This window comes from Aphelocoma coerulescens, chromosome 1 (assembly GCF_041296385.1).
Source record: "Aphelocoma coerulescens isolate FSJ_1873_10779 chromosome 1, UR_Acoe_1.0, whole genome shotgun sequence".
NCBI classification, from domain to species: Eukaryota; Metazoa; Chordata; class Aves; order Passeriformes; family Corvidae; genus Aphelocoma; species Aphelocoma coerulescens.
In genome coordinates this window covers 4,447,551-4,469,400 of record NC_091013.1, presented here as the reverse complement: position 1 = coordinate 4,469,400, position 21,850 = coordinate 4,447,551, and the positions used below count along the sequence as shown (strand labels likewise).

Below are 21,850 nucleotides of genomic sequence, written 5' to 3'. Positions count from 1 at the left end.
AATTGCTGGATTCAGTGTATGAAGTGCTTTGAGAATCTGATTGAAAAAACCAAAACCTACAACAAACACACAAACAAAAAAAGGAAAAACACCTCAAGAGGGTCAGCAAAGAGATTATTTTAATTCCAATATTTCAGGTCCTTGAACAAACCCAGGCAAAGAGAGCAGGGTGTCCAGGAATGCTGAATGTCTTTGGTGGCTGGGTCTGGTGAAATCACTCTGAATTAATTGAATTAAATAAGGAATTTTAGCCTGCAGGCAGTGGCTTGAGGGAGTCACACCCTATTTTGTTATTCCACCTCATGCTGCCTGGAGCAATGTGTCCTTGCCTCTCTTTAGGTGTGAGATGGGTGTTTTCAATAGCACTTGTGCATCAGGTGCACCTTGGGGCATGGGGATACCGTGAAATAACCCATGAATTGAAAGTACTTTCAAAACAGAAATTAAAAAATTAACTTGTTACAGGTCTGAGGTGCTTTTTCTGTGGCTTCTGACCTGCAGCACTGCAAGTCAATAGTAGCAAAATCATGTACTGGAAGAAAGGAGAAACTGGCTGCAGTGTTCAAGAGGGTTAAGGAAGCTGGATCTTGGGGTGAATGCTGTACCAGAAGTCAGGCACCAGCTGCAGTTCCATGCCACAGGGACAAACACTTTCTGTCATTTCTAGCCTGAAGAGAAGGCTTCTCCTGCAAGAAACGTGGAAATTACTACATCCCACACTGGTATAAGCACATTTTTTTCTAGCTGGATACTGACATTACTTTTAGTGCACAAAGCACTCCATGAAGAAGTTGTCATGAACACGGTGTGTGATATTATATTTTGCATTGGCTTCCATGAAATGAAGGAGATTTTGGAAAGGTTCTCCTTGCCCTGGGGAGGGGAAGGAGAAAAGCAGCAAAACACATGGAGACACCCTTGTAACATTTAACATCCTGGGAGGTTTCATTCCTTTTGGACATCCAAATCCTGCTCTCCAGTGCGTTGCACATCAGTCCCAAAATTTCAGGTGATGCTGCAGCCATCTGAGAGAAAGAGCTTCTTGGCCCTTCTGCAAATCAGACAGCTGGGAAAGGAGACTGAACAGAGCCAATGGCATCCTCTGGATGCACCAGTCACATGAAGTAAATAAACTTTCTTTTCCTTCTAGGCTGGAGCTGTTTCATGCCCGCTGTGTGCTCCCTCTCTCCCTCCTGGGCTGACTTAGTGGTGGCACTTTGCAGAGGTGTCTTTTAGGTGATAGCAGGAAAGAGAACAACCCCAGCAAGACAAAAACACAAAGGGAAGTGGGAGATCACGAGTGTCATGCACTAAGCTTCATTGAGGAACGTTAGATAATTTGATTTCTCCAGCTTGTCAATTACACAGTTCCCATCCTCATTAAAAAGAGAAAAACAAACCCAAAACATGTAATCCTCAGAGTGGTAGCTTTTTAGTGATTATTTCAGTAGTTCACAGTTTCACAGAGTTCATTAAGAAAATGTTTAGAAATGGGATAATGTTAATTAATCACAACTTCCCCAATGGAGCCCTTTACGTAAAGGCAGCTGTTTGCATATAACTGATTATGGAAAATAAAGAAAAACCGAACACTAGAAATTAGTATTAAAGGTCTGGGCTGACATTACATTGTTATGGCATTATACAAAATTCTTCAGTAATGCTAGAAGATGAGGAGAAAAAAACTTCTGAAAAACAAAGACGTTACAACAATCTGAAGTCTCTCAGGTACTGGCAGGCTTTACTGAGACGATCAGCTCGTTGGCTGAGGTAATTCCTGGTTTTAGCAGCTTCAGTGTCCTCCTCAAGGAGAAAGTTTAACTTCTCTTTATCTTGCAAAAGTTGCAGCATTGTGGTTTGCACATTTTCTCCAAAGTCATGAAGAACAGAAGACAGGATGATCAGAGGAATCTGATTGGAGAGGCGTTTGCTTGCTCCCTGGAAGATGGGGGGGGGAAAAGGCAAAATACTAAATTGGTAAAAAGAACTGAAAAATGAAGGGTCTATAGGTAATCTGGTAAAAAAAGTGGTACCAAGGTTTTAAAATGTTGGACTGAATTACTGTTCAAGAAGGGAATACTGACTGCTATGAACTAAAAAATGTTTGCAACCAGTCTCTCTTGCGCCTGAAACCTAAAAATTAGGAGTCATGGGGATGTCAGCTGTTGCTTTTCTTCCCTCAGCAAACTAAAGCCAAGGCAGGCTGTTCTCTGCTCAGCTCTGTCAGCTGTCACTGGGAAAAGTTATAGGAGGACACTCCTGACAAACAGAACTTGTGCAGTTTCTGGTGTCCAACCTGTCTTCACTGAATGCTAACAGTATGTTTTGGTGCAGGACATCAGAGTGATTTTTCCTGAAGCTGGTAAATTCCTCTATTAGATGGTGGTATTTAGATGGTATTTCTGATATGCTTGCTCTTTTAAGTGTAAGACAGCTTTGGAGGAAGCTTTAGCCTTAAGGGGAAATGTCTGTGCCTAAGTTACATCTACTGATGTAACCAAGAGATCATCTCCTGTCTGACCTGACCAACTGCCTGGTCGATTTATGGATGCAAACTGGAACAGACCAACCTAGAAGAGCTTGTGGGGCCCTTTCCCCATGGACATCCTGGTGCTTTGGGGCAACATGAGGTTCTAAACCTCTCCCAACTCTGGGAAGTGGCTGCCTCCAGCCCTCCTGGTACTGGGTGAGCACTTAGACCTAAGTGCCTTGCTGCAATTGAGAGGTTCTGTCTTTCTTTTTGTCATACAACTTGAAAATGGCATTCGTAGGTCCTATAGGGTGTAGGCAACCATGGACACTTAAAAGAGCTTCCATCTCATTCAAACTGCATTTGGCCTTGCATAAGTCAGTCCCACGGAGTGATGATGCCCTGGCAGTTGGGGTTTTTTTGTTGAAAATGGCTCTCAGGTCTTTTACAAAAATATTTAACTGCAGGTAAGACAGACAGCAGAGTGTGTAGCAAGGTGAGATGGAAGGGCTTATGCACTCCTGGCTTTGTTTCTTGTTCTCTGAAAGCTAATGGTTTTCTCTTCATCAGCCTGAGCAGCCTGGACATTTAATTGCAGGGATTTGTCACAAACCCTGCTCTTGGAATTCAAAGTGAGCTGCTGCCTACCTTCCTGCATTGTTAATATTGAACTTGTTGCTTTCTGAGGGAATTTTATGACAAAGCAAGTCTGGATACTGCATGCTCTCTTTTCTGTCTTTCTTTAGCATGATCCTTTATTAAAACACCCCATTTGTCTCCAGAGATTTCACTTAGAGGGTGCTACCTGCAATACAGCAGATGCACTCTGATCTCTACAGACAGCTGATATATTATAATGTAACATTTTATTATTGCTCCTCCTGCTGCAGTAGTTTAGGATCTGACTACAAGCCACTGGCACCACTTTCTGCTGGTGCAGGAATATGCAGTGGCTTGAGGCTGACCTGAGCCAGACTGGGAGGTAGCTAACAAGTGGTTTAGGAGCCAGCTCTCACTTTGACACCTTCAGGCTTTCCTAATCACCATATCCAGCATCCTGCAACCATCTGTCCCCAGTGACTGTGCTGATACAGCCCAGCTTCGTCCTGAGATCCTCATCACTGGTCAGAAGCTCCAAGGAGTTTGTACAGAGAATGTACCTGAATGAGACACTTAGATACCCTCTGCCTGCTATCCCTGCATAGTGGTAGTATGGCATACAGGGCAATATTGACCCCAGCAAGATCTGCTTGAGGGGTGTCTGCTACAGTACTCAGGGGACAGCAAATCTGCTGTACCACAGCCTGTGAACTCACAGAGAAGTAGGCGTTCGTGTGAGAAACCATCTCCGTGACAACAGAGGGCTCCTTTGGATCAAGAAACTGCAGATCTTTCCCCATGGCAAGGTTGGGGCCGTTTTCTGCCTTAACAGCATTTAAAGCACCAATGTAAAGGTCGTCCTGGCAGTACACAATGCTCTCCATTTTAAACTGTGTCCGGATATGTCTTTCAGCCTCTGCTGCTTGTTTCTCTCTAATGTCTTCAATTTTCACCTGCAAAAGAAAGCAACAAGAAGTCCTAAGACATTTGTTTCCTTTGGAAAGGGTCCAGTGTTTAGCAGTGTCCCCGGGGAATGGCAAGGTGGGCACAGTGTTCAACCACCCTTATGCAGCACTGTCTAATCCCAGACCATGGGAACATGGAGTAATGCTTTAGACTGTGGTCCCTCTGTGGTGAAAGAGCATGAAAACACGGCTTTTGTCCCCTCCTTATGCACAAGTGGGATCAGCCCAAACCTGGTGCTTGAAGCCCAAAGGAAAATACCTGTTGTCAGCGAACCAACCCTGCCCAGCCCCTCCCTGTCTGATGCTTTTATTGCAGCCATCTGATGCTTTCTGGCCTTTTTGATACTTCCACCTAAAAGTCTGTGGGGGTGGCAAAGTTCCCTCAGTCATGCTCAAATTCCCTTAAAATGCTTTCCTAGCACCCCTAAGAAAACACCCCATCTCTTTTCTCATATCCAGTGTCTGCCAGAACTTCTTCCCTCTTCATTCCTCTCACTGTGTTGTAGCTAAAGACCCTGCCTGATCTGTGTTTGGATGAAATAATTTATTTGTTCACCATCTGGTTGGCCTGGGAGCTCAGTAGGGTTTGACCAGGCAAGTCAAATAGCAAACCACCTATTTCACTCACATTTGCCTCTGAGTTTCCTTTTCCAGCAGTACCCTGTGAGTGAACTCTGTTTCCTGGCTGCCAGAATTGCTTCTCGTCTCTTCCTCAAAACTCTTTCTGAGAAAAGGCCTTCAAGGACATCCATATCACTGAACTCCACCCCAAAACATGCTAATGCCCAAACTGTGAATGGTCATCTTCTAGTTTTTCATAGCTGGATGATTTTTGGCTTGTCTCCTCCTGCTCCCTTTTATCAAAGATGAGATTCCTGCACTGGCTAAAACCCTGGCTTGGTTTCGGAGAGGGAAAAACACTGTTTAGCACTCTGACAAATCATTGCAGGACTTAAATCTGAAATTGGTGATAAACTCTTCAAGGCAGCCATACCAGGTTTTCTTTGCATTGTGTTGCAAACATCAGAATGTGAGCAGAATGAATAAAGAATGTATATATTAGATCTTGTCAAAGTTGTGCAAAATGCACTTTCATTAGTGCCATTATAATCATGCTAACATTTTCAAGATATTCCTTATTTTCCTGCAAGAAATTCCACACCTGCACAAGGGTGATGCAATGAGACAGGTACCACAAGCACGGAAGCATTTACAAAGGCCATTCCATCTTTTGAGTTATCTCAGGTTATAGGTAGTGCCTCACCTTGGCAGCTCTGCTTAGATTGTGGAAATTAGCAAAATTCCTTTTAACGAGTTCCATAAATTTCTCTTCAACCAGTTCTAAGAGAAGAAGAGAGAGACAAAATAAAGTCAGGTAAGTAAGTGGGGTTTTTAAGGTATTATATATGAGACTTGGGAGATTTTCTGTATTCATTCAGAAATGGCTGAGCAGCTGTATATTCTGCCTTTATGAGCAATAGAAACAAGTAGAAATTTAGTTTTCCAGGTCCAAGAGTGTGACCACTTAACACCTGAGAGATTGAACAACAGTGAGATTTTCTTGGATAAAGCAGTTTCTGTGCTTACAGACACTGAGTCTGGCACAACACAGAAGAGACAGGATCACAACATTGTTTTTCCTTGGGTGCTTTTTACTGGATGAGTTATGTACCCTTTCCTTCAGCCCCAGCAGTCCTTGTATAATACAGGCAATGTCATGCAAAGAAGCTGTGTTCCCACTTCAGGGTTGTGAATTCCACTCCCTGTGTTTGGGAATACCAAACTGGCACTAGGTACTTCTACAGTACTGCTTCCTTGCTGTGTTATTTATTATACAGTTATTATTTTCTAACTCCCTTCCAAGAGCCACTGGGAAAAGTATTAACAAATGCTGGAGACCATGGGTGGAGATTGAAGGCTCTAGAGAAGGAGCAACCTCCAAGTTGAATCAGATTTACTTCCTCACTCTGAAGGACCCTGAAAGCATCAGTGAGAGCATCAGCTTCTCCTGGAATATAAACTCATCAGGCCCAGCAGAGTCTCCCACACAAGAGCCTCCCGTGGCCTGGGCCATACCCATCACGCTGTTCAGGATCTCAACTGCTGGCTCCTCCAGTTCTCTGATCTGCTCCTTTATAATGTCCTCAAAAGTCCTGTAGTTGCTGAAGCCTGGGAACTCCCGTCCACGGTACTGGTCTTCATATTTCCACACTCTACTGGGGACGTTTTTTTTAGCTGTAATGGTAAAATAACATTGCTTTGCTACTAAATCACTCAATTTATATGTTTCAGATTTAAGAAGGAAGTTTATTTCTCCTCTTTGAGTTGTTCTTGAGAGGAACAACAACTGAGATCATTTTTTGTTACCACAGAACAGAGCTAACACATTGTGGCTCAGTGAATGAGCCTTCTCACACGTGGCATCGAGCATCTGACTGACAGAAGATATGATAGGGCAGAAAAATTTTGGTTCTTCTTGGTATTTTTACCCCCACAGAAGTAGCTGGCCATTACCAGTCACTTCCAAGTTTAAAAAAAACCCTGAACAAAACAAACCCCCTAGCTCACTAAACCCTTTTAAACACTTTTTCCAGGGAATCTACTGTTGACTAGCTATTTTTATTTAAGATATCACAGTCAATGTTTCTTTGTTGATATTACACAAATGTGCTATATTTTTTTGTATGAGGTATCACCTTAGCCCAGAGCTAAAGTGGAACAAACCCCACCCAGATTCTAAACTATTAATAGCAATAATAAAATAAAAACATTAGCAGTAATGATAACAATTATTACATAGATTATTATTACTTATTGTTATTCATAGGTGTTGCTGTTATTTAGAAGAGTGGTTCAGAAAATCACCAACAAATTCTGTGCCAGTGTCTTGATTTTATTGCTGTGCTGGGAGAAGAGATAAGCACTGACCTCCCTGTAATGAGAGCATTTAACACAAACTATGTCCGTGTCCCCAGGGACCAGAGCATAACTTGCCTAACACCACAACAGATGGATGCTCCTGGCTTCTTGTTCTTAAATTTATTGAAAAATATTTATTGAAGATAAATAAGGGGATGGGCTCTCAGGACAGCTGCCAGGATGGTTTCTGTGCTTACCCCTTGCAACACACTCCAGGAGAATCACGCCCCACCTTCGGAACTCCTTGCGGATCTTGGTGAACAGCCTGACTTCATCTCCAAAGAGCTGCTCCTCTCCCCGTGTGGTCCGAGAGATGTCTTGGTTAAAGAGTTTGATCAACTGCAGAGAATTGAACAACAAGTAGGCAATTTAGTAAAGTTCCATTTCTTCAGGTTAATTTGTGGGTGTTAAGTAAATCTGCAGTTGTTTGATGTTAAAGCAGGGACACATTTCATAAAAAACATCCCTTTCTTGCATCTTTTATGCTCTTAGCCCCTGGAGTTGTTTTCTTTTTGTTGTTGTTGTTGTTTTTTGGGTTTGTTTTTTTTCTTTTTTCCCCAAACTGTCACAGCTAGAGGAGAACAAACTTGATACTCTTTTGTTTTCCCCCCTGTAGACTTTTAGAACCATTTACTAAATTCTAATAAGCCAGACTTGCAAGAAGCCTGATGAGCTTTCACAAGCACCTCTCCTGCCTGCTGAAGGCTTACTGTGAGGGACTAGCTCCCTGACATGAGACACTTAGATGGAAATCACATTTTGCAGATCACATTTTCATATCAGTAATACATCTGATCTTATGAGCACTGTAAACAATGGGAACCCTTCAAAGTGTTGAGCAGGCAGGAGGATAAGTTTTCCCTCGCTGAGATGCTTGATTTTGACCAATCAACCAAGTTGTTTGTTGGGCTTTTTTGTCCCATAATTACAGGAAAAAAAAATGCTAGAAGGGGCCATGAGCTCCTGTGGTCCATTATTTTTGCAGGTGTGGCTTGTCTATGTTACCCTCAAAGCACTTCAGTGACAGATAACACGAACTTCCTGGTGGTCCATGTTGATGTTTTGATAATTTCAAGTGGTTTCTTTTTCTCCCCCAGTTACCTCCTTGCTCTGCTCTTTGATCAGTACTGATACTTACATCTGTGAGGAAAAACAGCTTCTCTTTTTCTGTTGTGGGTGTGCCTCTGTTGTACCTTTGCAGATCCTGTAATGTTTTATGGTGGGTGTCACGAATTTGGCTCTCCAGTGCTGGCAAAGTTTTCTGGGGGGGAGACAGTGAAGCAGGACATTGAGATAGGTTGAACCTGCCTGGTTCTGGAAGGAAAACAAAATCCCTCTAAGAGTGACCTACACCTGCACAGGATCTTTGCTATTTCTACAAATCCAAGAGCTCACTGTCTGTGTCCCATGTGTGGGATAACATGGAAGAGCAAATATGGCCTTCATTGAGGGAATGCAAGGAGCCAGGATCTCCCTGAGGAATGAGGCTGGACCTCACTGTGAGTTGGGCAGAATAGCTGCAGTCTAGGGCAAGATTCCACCCACAGTGAGCCAAAAACTGTCCTCACAGGTTGTGCCAGAAAGGTGATGATGAGGTGGTGACTGCTCAGTTCCTGATAAATACCTGATGGAACATGGCTGTGTAATTGCTTATTTTCTGTAACTTACATCAATAATTTTTTTTTCTCCTTTGAGACTGAATTTAGAGGTTCTCTATATTTTAGCATCTTCCCTTAATGGAATAAGATAAATTACATACAGATATATGTATATCAAATAAAGCCCCCCAATATCCTTACATTAGTATAGTAATATAATAGAACATCTTGATGTTTTGAAGACATTTTCAGTTAAATAGAAATCACCATGTTTCAGTAAGCTGACAGCACTAACTTGTCACCCTGGTGATCAACATGCCTCATAAACAAAAAGAAGTGTCACAGCTGCCATTGAAAAGGCAGGAGTTACAAGTCACAAATAGATGAAATAATTTGCTTATTGTTGATCTACAATTAGAAGGCCAATCTGAGGACAGAGCATGGGGCTTTTTACCTCTGCCTCTCAGTTCAGTTTGTTCTCAGATCACTGGGTTGAAGGATCATTAAGCACTGTCTCTGCATATAAAGATGAAATCCAACTGCAGTCCAAGGCTGAAGGGTTAGACTTGATTTTAGGTAGTAACTGATACAAACAGCTCAGCATGGGACCTCTGTTACTTACAATAATGTGTTTCACAAGTTCATTTGTGAGCTTCTCTGCCAGATGGGGGATAGTAGCCTTTCCTTCTTCCATAACAGCCCTGTGAAAAAAGAGGAAAAGGTGGGTTTGGATAGCCAGGCTGTGCAGGGCAAGGAGGCAGCACTGATGCTCTGCTCTGTTTTCACTAGTTGTATTATGCAACTTGAATAAAAAAAGGGTCTCTGGGCCATGCTGGTGCAGATGTGGCAACAGCCCAGGACTCTCTGGGCACTTTTATTCAAGAGTTGTTTGACAGCTACTGACTGAGCGAAGGGAAACAGAAAAGAATCTGAAAAAAAGCAAATTCTAACAGCAGATGAATGTGCTATTCTACTATTCCTTCATGTGTGAAGCTCATTGATCCAAAACCCTTTTTAGATGCCATTCTCTGTATTATGATTGATCAGCTGCTGAGTCATCTGGGCAGCCTGTGCCCTCAGCACAGCCTTTCCTTCTCATGCTGTTTCACCATGTTTTCCAGTGAATAGAAATACTTCAGTGCCTGACTTGAAGTGCTCAGATGCTTAACTCAAATTCTTTGGGACTATTCTGAACTTCTGAAGTTCGTTGCACTTCCCCCATGTATTTTGCATCCAAAAAAACCACCAAAAAACCAACAAACCAACATTTTAAATGTTTATTCGGTTACTTAAAAATCTTCTGGGTTACCGAAACACAACCCTACATGGGCAACCAGAAATAATGAGTATAATTAATATCTGTTTGTAACCCCTAAGTTAAATCTCAGCAAATCAACAGGAAGCTTTGAGGTGACTTTAACATGTTTTTGATGAGAACTTTTCTGCGAGGAGTACCTGAAATGTTTGTGACTCTCAAAGAAGTTTCTCTCCTGTTGGATTGCAGCAGCCAAGGTCATTTTGTTGTGGATGTCCTGCTGCCCACGGCACTTCACGATCATGTACCCTTTTTTGAGGGGGATTACCCTGTTTTGCACTACCTTAATGATAGACTCTTCAGTCCCTCTGTCCACCAGGTCGGGTTTTGTGAGGACTCCTGTGAAATTAAAAGAGAAAGTTACTCACCAAGCAGGAACACTCTGTACCGTGCTCTATAAAGCAATTTTTTTGTATTCTCTCCCCTAGAAAGCTCTCAGCTCCTGGGTTTTGTACTGTAAAACTCGCTCTATGGTTGGCCTCCCACCATGTCTTTTGCTTTGCAAACCTTTTTTACCAAGCAGCAGCAAAGCTTTTTTACCATTAACTTCAGATTAACTACCATTAACTGAGACTTTCATCTTCCAGTTATTCATAACATGAGTGCCAGCAAGATACCAGTCTAAGGGATTCTTGGAGCTGCTCAGGAATTGTGACTAGAAATATTTGCAAATATTTTCTTTAGGCTGCTTTCCTTATTCTTTTTTTTTTTTTTGTCTTCTAGTAGCTAATTTCACAGATCTGGTGCAGAACACAGGACATCAGCCCCCTTATTCCTCATGGGGAAAAAAACCCCAAGATTTGTCCTCCTTTTCAACTCATAGCTTAAAAATTCTCTCACCTATTGTCCTTTCTCCACTGGGGTCCACCTCTTGAGCCATTTTCAATGCTTCTGTTGTTGCAATATCCACATTACATGGCACCACGACCAAATTGACTGTCTCTTTGTAGCCAATAAATCTTTTAAGTAGCATTTTGATCTGCAATTCAATACAGCAGTGAGGAGGTTGAGTGAAATCAGACATTTGCTTGTAGGATGTGACAATTTCTAGCAATATGAGCCACTGTCTGATGACATTAAATGCCACACATGCTGAGGGTAGTATTACATGCTAGAGGATGGCATGGAAAGGGGTCAGCAGAAGAATGCAGACTCTTTTCTGATGTCAGGATTAATCCAAACATCTGGCTTGAATGAGACCAGACTAATGTTGTTAAGCCTGTCTTGACAGCTATGTGGAGTTTAACATCTTGTGCATATATAATCTTTCATTATGGAAATATTAAAGGTATTTGATATCTAATCACATGTAAGAAAATCTGGTTCTGATGTGTAGATTCACACTTATGGAAAGAAAGCAAGCTCGATTCTGCTGCTAAATCTCAAATTTGTATCTCTGAAAGGAGCACAAATGTCTTTGGCTTACATTTCAGTAGAATGTTTGCAGGAAAACTTTAAAAAAAGCCAAAACAGAAGCTGCACATGGCATCTAGTTAGCATTTTTCTGTTTCAATGCCAAACTAAACGAGTTTCTCATAATTTGTGTTGTTTTGCAGAAGCTTCACACAGCCCTATTGTGCTTCTGCAGTAAATCAATTCTCTTTTTCCCCTGGATTTTGGTAAAGATGCCTCTCTTTTCTACTTCCCACCCCTCCCAATTTCTGACAGGCTGCAATGCTTTAGACTCCATCTCTGGAGCATGCAGACAGCTGGGGACAATGGTAATGTTTGGATTTTATCACATCTGCTGCTTTCTTCTCAATACAATAGAAAGATTGCTATCTAACTGTGAAATTAAATTACTGTCCTCCCAGAAAGTAAAGCCCAGACAATCCAATCTTGTCTCATTTCTATTTGGAATATCTAGTTTAGTTTGGGCTCCTCTTATTCCAAATTCCTATTTAAAGGTATTTTAGGAGAAACAACACACCCAGCTCCTGCACATCACTCTCACAGCAGGTTTTATCCAACTAGAGTTTTATTTGCATTCCCCAGCATTTATTCTAAAAGCAGCCAGAGGAAAAGCAGAGATCCCCTTATTCTGTTTACTTCACAAAAGGTCTGCTGGGACCCCTCAAGGGATGAGACCCTGGGCACAGATTGGCACACGAGGCCGAGTTTTACCTGGTCCCCGATGTCTTTCGGCTGGTCCCCCACGGCCACCCTGGCAATTCCAGGAAGATCAATTAGTGTCAGATCTGGGACATCAGGGGACTGAATTTCCAGGGAAATCAATTGTGTACTAATGGCACCTCTAGGGCCGGCCACAACATCCTGGGCTGTGAAGAGAAAAGAGCAAGGCAATGCATACAAGCGTCAGAGGGTGCATCAAACCAAAGCTGAACACAATGACTTTGAAAAGTACCTACTACCACCTAAGGCTCTTTTAGGCTTGGCTTTTTCTTTCAGATCCAGCCACACACTTAAATCCATTTATGCAAAAATCAAAGGAAATTATCATGCAGCACAGGGCGATGTGAAGTCCTGTTGGAATATGAACTGTAATATTTTACAGAGCATATATTTATGGACTCTCATATATGCAGACAAAATACATGTAAATAAACCACAATGAAAGGGATCAGGTAAAATACTGGTCAGTTGTAGAAATGCTTCCTCAACAACAAGAGACTTTGTAGGCATTAATTAATCCTTGGATGCCTTGAAAGAAAAATAGGGGCTGTTCTATACTCTTCACATTTTGATAGGGAGATTGAGAGTAAATTGTCCCAGATCCTACAAGGCAATAATGCTTGAACTGTGAACACAGAGAAGCAAGGAAACCCCACAGTCATTCTCATGAGAGATTTTCAGGTCTTTAAGCACCTTACTTAATTCATACCAATCACCTGGCCAGTTTTGAGAATATCCAAATAATGTATTGAAAAGCTAATAAAAAAATAGAAAGAATAACAGTGTGCAGAGCTATTCAAGGGAGTAAGGACAATCCAAAATTCACATTTAGGGCAAGTGCTCACTGCCCTGTGGGTAAGAACACTGATTTCTTACACAGCACGAAATGCCATAACAGCAAACGTGACATGCAAAGGGCAGTGACCGAGCCCGTGGTCACAGTACCTGGCAGAAGCTCTCTGTCCTCCACCCTGCCTTCTTGCAATTTCCTCCAAAATCAGTAGATTTCCAGCCAGAGACAGCACAAGCACTCTGGGCTTTTGAACTGATGACAGGAACCATTTAAGGCTTTGCATGTTTACAATTTGACAGACAACCTCCCCAAACCAGGAAACCAGGAAGACACCACCCAGGTAAGGACACAGCCTTTATCATGGATCAGGATAAAAGGATCATGGATCTAGTGGGTGGCATCCCTGCCCAAGGTGTTGGAACCAGAAGACTTTAAGGCTCCTTCCAACCCAGGCCATTCTGAGATCTTCATCGTGGATCATCTTCACCACTGAAGCCCTGGTACAACTCCCTTGAGAGAGTTTCCTGACCCAGCCCTTGGTGTTACTCCACAATCACTGTGGATGCTGCTCAGTCTAAGAGGAGGATTCAGAGGAGATGGAGCCAGCCAAATCCACTCACCTTGCCTTATTGCTCTGTCCACCTCAGAGGCGTTCTGGAGCTCCAGGGTAACATTCCGGTAGCAAATTTTCCCTTTCCATGGCTGGCCGTCAGGCAACTTCTTGAGTTTAAGTTCCAAGGGACAGCGAGTGACAATACCTGCAGCAGTTCCAAAGGCAGAGGTTGTTGTGCATGAAACACAGCCTTGAAGTGTGTGATGTACACGGGGTTGCCTAATGTTTCACACAAAAACATGGAAATGTTCCAAGAGATGCTGCCAGAGGGGGCTTGTCCAACTTCCTGCTCAGAGCAGGATTGCCACCAGAGCTAGATGAGGACAACCACGGCTCTTCCCAGACACATCTGGCCCTGCAAACCTCCACAGATGGAGCTTTGCTCCTCTCTGGATGATCTGTTTCACTGCTGCAGCTAAATCCCATGAAAAACTTTTCCACAAGTCCAGCCTGAAAGACTAGATTATACGGTAAACTCACACGGAACTTGCAGAATTTGTATGTGTGAAAATACACACACAGAGTGGAAAAGTGGATCTTCTTGAGCTGCAAAGTCTTCCAAAAATCATCTCTGACTTAATGCTCTAAGTACAGGTCTTTGTACACTTTTTACACATCATCATCATCATCATCATCATCATCATCATCATCATCATCATCATGGTATCTGTAAGAAAATGTTGTTTAAAAAACCCAAACCAACCCCAGAAGCAAATTTAAAAACTGGTTTTCCATGGGAAATTAATACTCTGCTGCACTGCTGTTTTCTGGGAAATGCTCAGAATCAGGTGGGGCAACTACACCACACTTCTTACCCCTGGTCTCTTGACCACCTGGAACATGTGCCTTGATTTACTTTGTGGTGCCTCACTGGCACCTCCATGTCTCAGTCATGGAGTTATCCAATTCTAGACCAAAAAATAAAAAAGAAGGAAAAAAACCCCTTCCACCTCATCAAAGTGAAAACCTGAGAGAGTGAATTCTTACCATTGCCCCTGGGAAGAGCAACACCAGACAGGGCTTCGAGCACAGAGCTTTTGCCAGAGCTCTGGTCTCCAATCACTGCAATTGCAGGCAAGGACAGGTCCTTTTCTATTCCAAGAGCTCTCAGGCTGTCGACAAGATCAATGCAGGGTCGGATCTTCTCCTCGTACTGGTTGTACAAGGTGTGTTCTGCAGCCTGTTGGAGTTAAATTTACCGTGAATTTTCCATAATTTAAAAAAAAATAAAATTAGACTCATTTTGTACTCATTTTTCTTTAGTAAAACTTATTTACTGGCATCAAGCTGTATTTCATATCACTGTGCATCCTTACATCTCCAGGTAATAAACAGGTGTCTGGTAATATGAAAGAAACAGCTGAGGCTGGCTCAAAGACCATCCTTAGTGAAAAAACCAAATTTTGGAAGCCATCCTGAGAAGGTAAAGAACACATTACTAAGTGTGCTTTGTTAATTTTTTTTAATAACATTTTTTTTAATAACTGCCATTTTCTTCCACTCATCCACAGATGTACTGAATGTGTGTATGCAAATGAAGACTGATCCCAGAAATCACTGAATTTGGTAAAGAATAACTTATTAGATCTTTATTTTGGAGTTTGAAGATTTAGTTTGTGCACAGACACCAAAAGTGTTCTGCTGTAACATTCTTAACAGGTGGCTGAAATATTTTAGATCATCATGGGTTTTCTTTATTTACCTCATTTTAGGCTCACATAAGGCATGGATATGAGTGGGTTGTTTTAAATGACTGATTATTGTCATTTTCTGGGTTTGATGCATGTCCAGATATCAACACAGGCTCTTCTTTTACATAAAAACAAAACAAATAATTTCCAGTCTTTGGCAAAATCTGCTATTAAATATGCTCAACTGAAGTATATAAAGATCAGCTTGGTCTCTTCTCCCTGTTCCTCTCTCCATGTTCCAGTCTGACTGCTGCATTTAGAGATGCAATTTTGGGAACACCAATCTGTTTCAGACATACTGGGCCAGACACATTCAACCCTGATTTTTCGAAAAGAAAAACTTAAGTTTCTCTCCATCACTTTTATCCAAAAAAGATGCATCTAAAAGTATGTCTGTGGATCAGATGTACTCAAACAGAGCAGATTTTTTGGTTCAAGATGAGGAGGGCAGCACATATTACTGGAGGCAGGCATTTTAAACCCTTTTTGGTAACCCCTGCCCACTCTCTTCAGTACAATGTTTAATAGCTAGCAAATTGTCAAAAAACGTCAATAACTGTGTCACAGACTTTAAACCAATCTGTGTTCAGTGGAAAATATCCAAGCAGGTTATTATTAACCTTTCTGTGCATTTCTGTTGAGGGTTGAAGAGCCTCAAGTAAAAAATATCTCAGCTTTTATGACTTCTGTTCAACATTTGTTGTTAGGATCAAAACAGATACATGTCACACATTAAACTGGCTTCTAGGCTGCAGCCATCTCTTTTTTTTTAGACCTGCATGGTTAATGTCTGCAGATTAATTGCAGGTATCTCTTCCTAGTTACACAAATAACTGCTTGGCCCTGATCCCAAAAGTCCTCCTTAGACCTAACAAGTGCAGATTGCCTGGAGAGACCAAGGAATTCATTTTGAGGCACAAAGTGAAACAACAGAGTAAGAGTGGGAGAATCTGTGCCCTCTTCTTGCCTTACCTTGTCCTCTTCTCCGGAAAACTCTTTCTCCAAGTCCTTCTGCTCATAGTTAGGCCTTCTCTCAAACATGTTCTCTGACATCAGATCATCTTCTTCTGATTCTGGTGGGAGAGGCACTGTAACAGCTTCTGGATATGGTTTTAAGAAAGTAAATGCAAACCCTTCTTTCTTCGGGGTATTTTTGGTTTTTTCAGAAGGTTGTTTGAATGCTGCTTTCTTTTTATCCATGACCCACTGATTTTCTGGGCTTCCACGTAGGTTGTCCACAAGTGTGTAAATAAGTAATGAGTATTTTGGACCAAACCACTACACTCACTAAGCAGGGATCACTGCCTGGTCCAACCACTCTGAGGTGCAGCTTCTGAAATCAAACACAGGGCAGTGAGTGACTCCACCTTGCAACTGTGATCAGAGCAGAAAAAAATCAAACACCACTTTTATTCCCTGATCCAAACCCTTGGTAGGTACCAGGTGCCACAGCTCTTTTCAAGTCACTGAAATTGGTCTCCAGAGAATAGACTTGAACCCTTCTCCCTACCTCTCTTACGCATTTTTTTGGTATTAAAAAAAAAAAAAAAAATTGCCACGGGGGAAAAAAAAGTATTTGTTTTTTGTGGGAAAAAAAAAAGTTACACCAGCTTTTGGAAAAAAGCCAATTTTCCTTGATGAAATATTTTGCTGAAAGGTGTTTGGAGAAGCTCAGTCAGTATCTGGGCATGATTGGAGTGAGTGTGAATCCTTAACTTCCCGGTGTCAGGAATGTAGGGCTGTGGCTGGCTCTGCATAGGTGGGACACACCAAGCTATGGTCTGCTAAGTGGCCAGCTCACCTCTTTTGTGGAAGAAACACTTGTTAGAGGCAAGTCTGACACCTGTTTTAGAAGCTCTGTATCGTGGTCCCCTCCTCTATAGCTTAAAACCCTCTCCCAAAAGCAGACTTTGCTTGATATGATGTTAGAGAGAAGGGAGGACTAGGAGGCCTTTTATTTCCTCGTTCAGCACTTCCTTATGCAGAAGTTTTGTTTTCTATGGGTGACTGAGGAAATTAGGGGATTTTGGCTTGACATTATCCAGGGAAGGTGATTTCCAGAGAGAGTGATTTAAGGGGAAAAAAAGCAAGAGTACTTTTTCAAAGCTAGATTTTTTTTTTAGCCTCCCTCTGCCGAAACCAAGATCTGTTTAACTCAAACACTTCAGAAAACAAATTAGGAAACCCACATCTTTGCTTGCAATAACTTCCTGTTCTGTTAATTTTGTTATGGCTGAATTAAGTTTACAGGTTTTCTAATTTAAACAGATGCCAGAAGAAGATGATCAGACACAATGCAGGTTATACATTCAACGTGTAAAGTTTAGAAAAAACACCACACACTGCAGCAGAGCAGTTGAGAGAAGGTTCTGGGCCAGGCACGGGAAGCTGGACACAGTGACTGCATGGGCATTTATAAATTTATTGCTAATACAGTATGTAAATATTGCCAGTGCAGTATCAAAATAACATCTCTATCATCTATTCCAATGGATTATAATCAGGTCACAGTCCTTCCTGTTGAGTCACAAGTGAGTTCCCCCTGCTTCCAAAACTTCAGTCTAGGTGCAACCTGGTCACTCACTCAGATTTGGTCAACAGTCCACATCTAAGGAGTTACAGTATGAGCAGGTTCAGCTGGAAATGTACAGATTTACAGTCTTTGGCCTTGCAGAATTCACCATTACAAAGCAACTAAGCACCTCTGGAGCTACTTTAGGATTTTATGTCTATATTTGGGTGGACCTTGGATTTATACACCTGTCCAAAGGCGTTGGAGCTGGAGGTACCTTGTGGGTATCCCTGGTGAGGGCGCTGGTGGAAGTGGGGAGAGAAGGGGATGGGAAATGGGGGAAAATCAACCCAGAAACTCCCTGCAACTTTGGGACACCAGGCTGCCCTGTTGGTCCAGTCTCCAGCAGCATTTTATATCCTTTCTGTGGCCAGTGTCCACCAGAGCTAAACACAGACATCTCAGCTCCTGCTCTCTGGAATGAATTATTTATGCAAACATCCAGACATCCCGCAATACCCCCCCTAGCGTGTTTACTTACGACAAACCCCATGGCTATCACAGAGGTGGAAGGGATATGGAGGGGGCTGAGGATGCATGAGGAGACCCAACTACCTTTTGTCACCCTTTACAAACATCGAGATGGGGTGCAGACCACAGGGTACACACACAACAGCCCCGAACAAAGGCATCTGCAGTCAGCACCAGAATAAACAAACGTGTGGATTTCTGAGGCCACACCTCTGTTCTCCCCCTGGACCTGGAAAGGGTAAGTAGGTTGTGTAATCCTTCCCTGTGCCACACGGCATAGTGATTTCTTTGTGTACTGAGCCGTGACAACATCGGATGGAAGAAAGGGGGAGAGAAAAACAAAAGAGCTGCAATTTTTAAGAACCCTTCTACAATGGGCCAGAATCCACATGTGAAACATGACATTTGGATGACGTGATGATACGGAAAGTCTGCCAACAATTTCCTCTCACCGGAGCTGCCCCTGCCTCCTTTGCTGGGACAATACTGATTTCCTTGAGCTATACCTGCAGAATTTGCCTGCCTGTGTGTGGGAAGCCTCTCCCAGCACAACACGAAGCACTCTGCTGCTCGCCCACATCTGCACAAACACCAGCCTGCTCATGGTTCCGAAGAGGAGTTGTTTGGTTTTTTTGTAACAAGCCTTTGGCTTTGCATCTGGAGAAGATGAGAAGTCCCTACCAAAAATATCCCCTCTCAAATCCAAGGTACAGAGCTGCAGTGCTGAACCCACACAGTTCTTGGATTATTCACTCTCTGTCCAGCCAGAGGAGCACATAGACTTCTGGCTGGCACATCCTGTGACTTCAGGATAAATTTTTGGGTAAATCTCACAGTTTCTGTGTTGTATGTTTATTAACTCTAGCTGTCTTCTCATAAAGAATATGAAGCAATGCAAAGCTTACGATCCTACTCATAAATAGTGCTGGCTAGATCATCTTACTGAATACTGGCTTTAAAAAAAAATTAAATGCCATCTCTCAGTTGTCTCCTTCTAAAGAGGAAATAATACTAATATCTTTTCTCTTTTTTGCCACTCCAGAAAGCAAATAATCCTGCTCCTAGCAACTTTGTTTAATCACACTTACTTTAGACACTTTTTGAAGCCTTGTCACATTAAAATGAATGAAGATAACAGCAAAAAGTTGCATTACTGTTTTTAGAAGAAGGAAAGGAGAAACTTACCCTTGTAAAGAGAAACTTACCTCCTGTAGCAAGGAGAAGCAGTGACTTTCCGAAACTTCTTCAGATGCTTTTTTATATACAGGCTCCACCTACCCACTACAACGAGAAACAGCAGAAATGAAACTAATTCTCACAGGAGAAATATTTGGCTTCTGTGGAAATGACCGGGCTGTTTCAAAAGATAGAGTTGCCACAAGTGGGTACCACTGGCTTACCTTGCACCTGGCTCAATTAAGGGCATGGTTATCTTAACACATGGATTGTGTCCACAGAGAATGGGAGACCTCACAGCCCTAAGTTCAGAGAGCCATAGAATGCTAGAATGGGTTGGGTTGGAAGGACACAAAGATGATCTTGTTCCACACCCTCTGCCATGGTCAGGGACAGGGACACCTTCCACTATCCCAGGTTGCTCCAAGCCCCGTCCAACCTGGCCTTGGACACTTCCAGGGATTCAGGGGCAGCCACAGCTTCTCTGGGCACCCTGTGCCAGGGCCTGCCCACCCTCACAGGGAAGAATTTCTTCCTAATATCCAATCTAAACATACTTTCTTTCAATTTAAAGCCATTCCCCCTTGTCCTAATACTACTTGCCCTTGTAAAAATCTCAGTCTTCTCACTGAAGCCTCTCAGAAGACCAGCCACACTTCTGTAACGCTATTCAGCAGATGATACTCAGGTGAAACTAAGCTTAATTATTGCTGAACTTTTAGTGAATTGTGAATTATTAATTAATCACTGTTTAGCCTAAGGATATTTAGCACTAATGCAGCAAATGCATTTATAAAAGGCAATTCTGAATCTGTTACAGCTGTCACCTCAAAACACAATTCTCAACTTGGCAAAACTGTCTCCATGAAAGTCCTTGGAGGGGCTCTGTCAGGCAAATGTGAAATTCATACTCTTAAGGTGACAGGTTTGTGATAGCTCTGGAAATAATAATGCAATATGGGTTTTTTCCTTTCATTTCCCTGTATGTTTAGTACACACCAGAAACAAAACTCTTCACAACACAGCTGAGCTCCTCCTTCCTTGGCTGTACTGTGTAAGACGATGTCAGGGACAAATGTCAGAGGCACTTGGAAAGAACTGCCTTTGAGCAAAAACTTGCCTTTCCTCCCCCACAAAAAAGGCATCTCAGTGAGTCAGTTCACTCACGCCTGGGGCAGAACCTGCTGGTTCAAGCTGCTGTGCCCCACTCTCGGTGGCGTTGCCTGCTGGGGATGCTGGTCCTGTGCCATCCCAGGGGCCCTTTCAGCCTCCTCATCCCTCCATGCAAAAAGCACATGGGTGAGGGCCCCCTCCACAGGAGAGGGATGTTTTTTTCCACCTCCCAGTGAGACTTTCCAGCCCAGCCAAGGTGGGAAACCATGCCACCACTCAGCTGGGCTGTGCCTTGGCTGCCAGAGGCTGCAGGGTATGGCTGAGGTTGTTGGATGTGGGTGACAAGAAAGCAAAGTGACACACGGTGTGATTTGTCTCTGTTGTGCACTGCTGCAGGACAGTTCCAAGTTGTTTCTCATGACCTTGTGGTTTTCCTCAATATCACTGGGTCAGGATGCTTCCTCTTCTGCTGTCTTTGCTTTCCTGTCCTCATTTTTTTGTGTTTTGGGATTTTTTCTTTGTTGTTAATAGGCTCTAAGCTGTTAAGCAACATCAGTATTCTTTGTTCATTCAAGGGTTTTGCAAGTTGGATGCAGGATCACCCCTTACTTCTCACTCCCTCTGGTTTTGTCCATAACCTCAAGTGATCTGCTGTTCTCGATTCCTGGCTATTTTGGTGGGTTTCAAACTGCCTTACTCAGGTCCATGGGTCTGACAGCACAGCAGTCACACTTGTCTAGACCCATCCCTTTTCCCTCAGTCCTCACCTGGCAGTGATTCAGACAGGGCCTGTTCCCAAGCTCTGGCTGTGGGTGGCAGGATGTGACACACAGCCAGGCTGGGCACAGGCTGCAGCAGGACACCACAGCTCTAAGCTCTCCTGGCCTCTTTCACCATCCCTATACTTGCACTTAATTGTACAGGAGATCACTCTGAATGACATTCTAACTCATACTCTTGTCCCAAAATGGCTTTTTTAGTCCTGTGTGCAGGAGGCTGATCCACACACAGAGTTGAGGTATTTGGTTTATTTACAGTGGGTGGCAAATCCACAAAACCAGCACAGCGACTATCAAAACTTTTCACTATTTATACACAAAGGCATTTATGTTCACTGGCTACAAGTCACAGAGTTCTCTTATTAACTAGTATTTTATCTTCTACTGATTAAATGATTCTCTCACTTCTTTTGCTAATTAGTCCGCATGCTCAGTCTTTCTCTTCTTTTGAATCAGTGAGTTTTTTGGGTTGGTGGGTGGTGAGTCAGTGGTTGTGATCTCCCCTTGCCAAAATTACCTATTCCCGATTTAATGAGCTGGCCTTGCTTTGTTCCTTGCTATATGGCATTATCTTAGTTTATTCACCAAATGTCCTTGGTTTTTGGTTCAGCAGTGAGTTCTATCTGGCTGCAGTTGATACAT

General features: G+C 42.7%; 1 protein-coding gene across 1 annotated transcript; it reads right to left on the bottom strand.

Moving 5' to 3' along the window:
• Nucleotides 1–56: 56 nt before the first annotated feature.
• LOC138111009 (interferon-induced GTP-binding protein Mx-like) lies at nucleotides 57–19,389 on the bottom strand. The gene is made up of 14 exons (XM_069016203.1): nucleotides 19,346–19,389; nucleotides 16,070–16,430; nucleotides 14,394–14,586; nucleotides 13,414–13,551; nucleotides 11,992–12,146; nucleotides 10,708–10,846; nucleotides 10,008–10,206; nucleotides 9,175–9,253; nucleotides 8,093–8,215; nucleotides 7,152–7,293; nucleotides 6,112–6,270; nucleotides 5,300–5,376; nucleotides 3,787–4,023; nucleotides 57–1,938 (listed from the first exon to the last, which is right to left on the bottom strand). The coding sequence occupies exons 2-14, from the start codon at nucleotides 16,295–16,297 to the stop codon at nucleotides 1,705–1,707; spliced, it is 2,103 nt and encodes a 700-aa protein (XP_068872304.1). The 5' UTR covers nucleotides 16,298–16,430; nucleotides 19,346–19,389; the 3' UTR covers nucleotides 57–1,704.
• Nucleotides 19,390–21,850: the final 2,461 nt, after the last annotated feature.

Excerpts from the sequence above, each read along its gene's own strand:
- LOC138111009 (XM_069016203.1), bottom strand. The coding sequence starts at position 16,297 with ATGGATAAAAAGAAAGCAGCATTCAAACAACCTTCTGAAAAAACCAAA. Across the intron at positions 14,587-16,069 it reads TTTCCGGAGAAGAGGACAAG|GCTGCAGAACACACCTTGTA; the intron begins GTAAGGCAAGAA and ends TAACTCCAACAG. Across the intron at positions 8,216-9,174 it reads AACTTGTGAAACACATTATT|AAAACTTTGCCAGCACTGGA; the intron begins GTAAGTAACAGA and ends TCTCCCCCCCAG.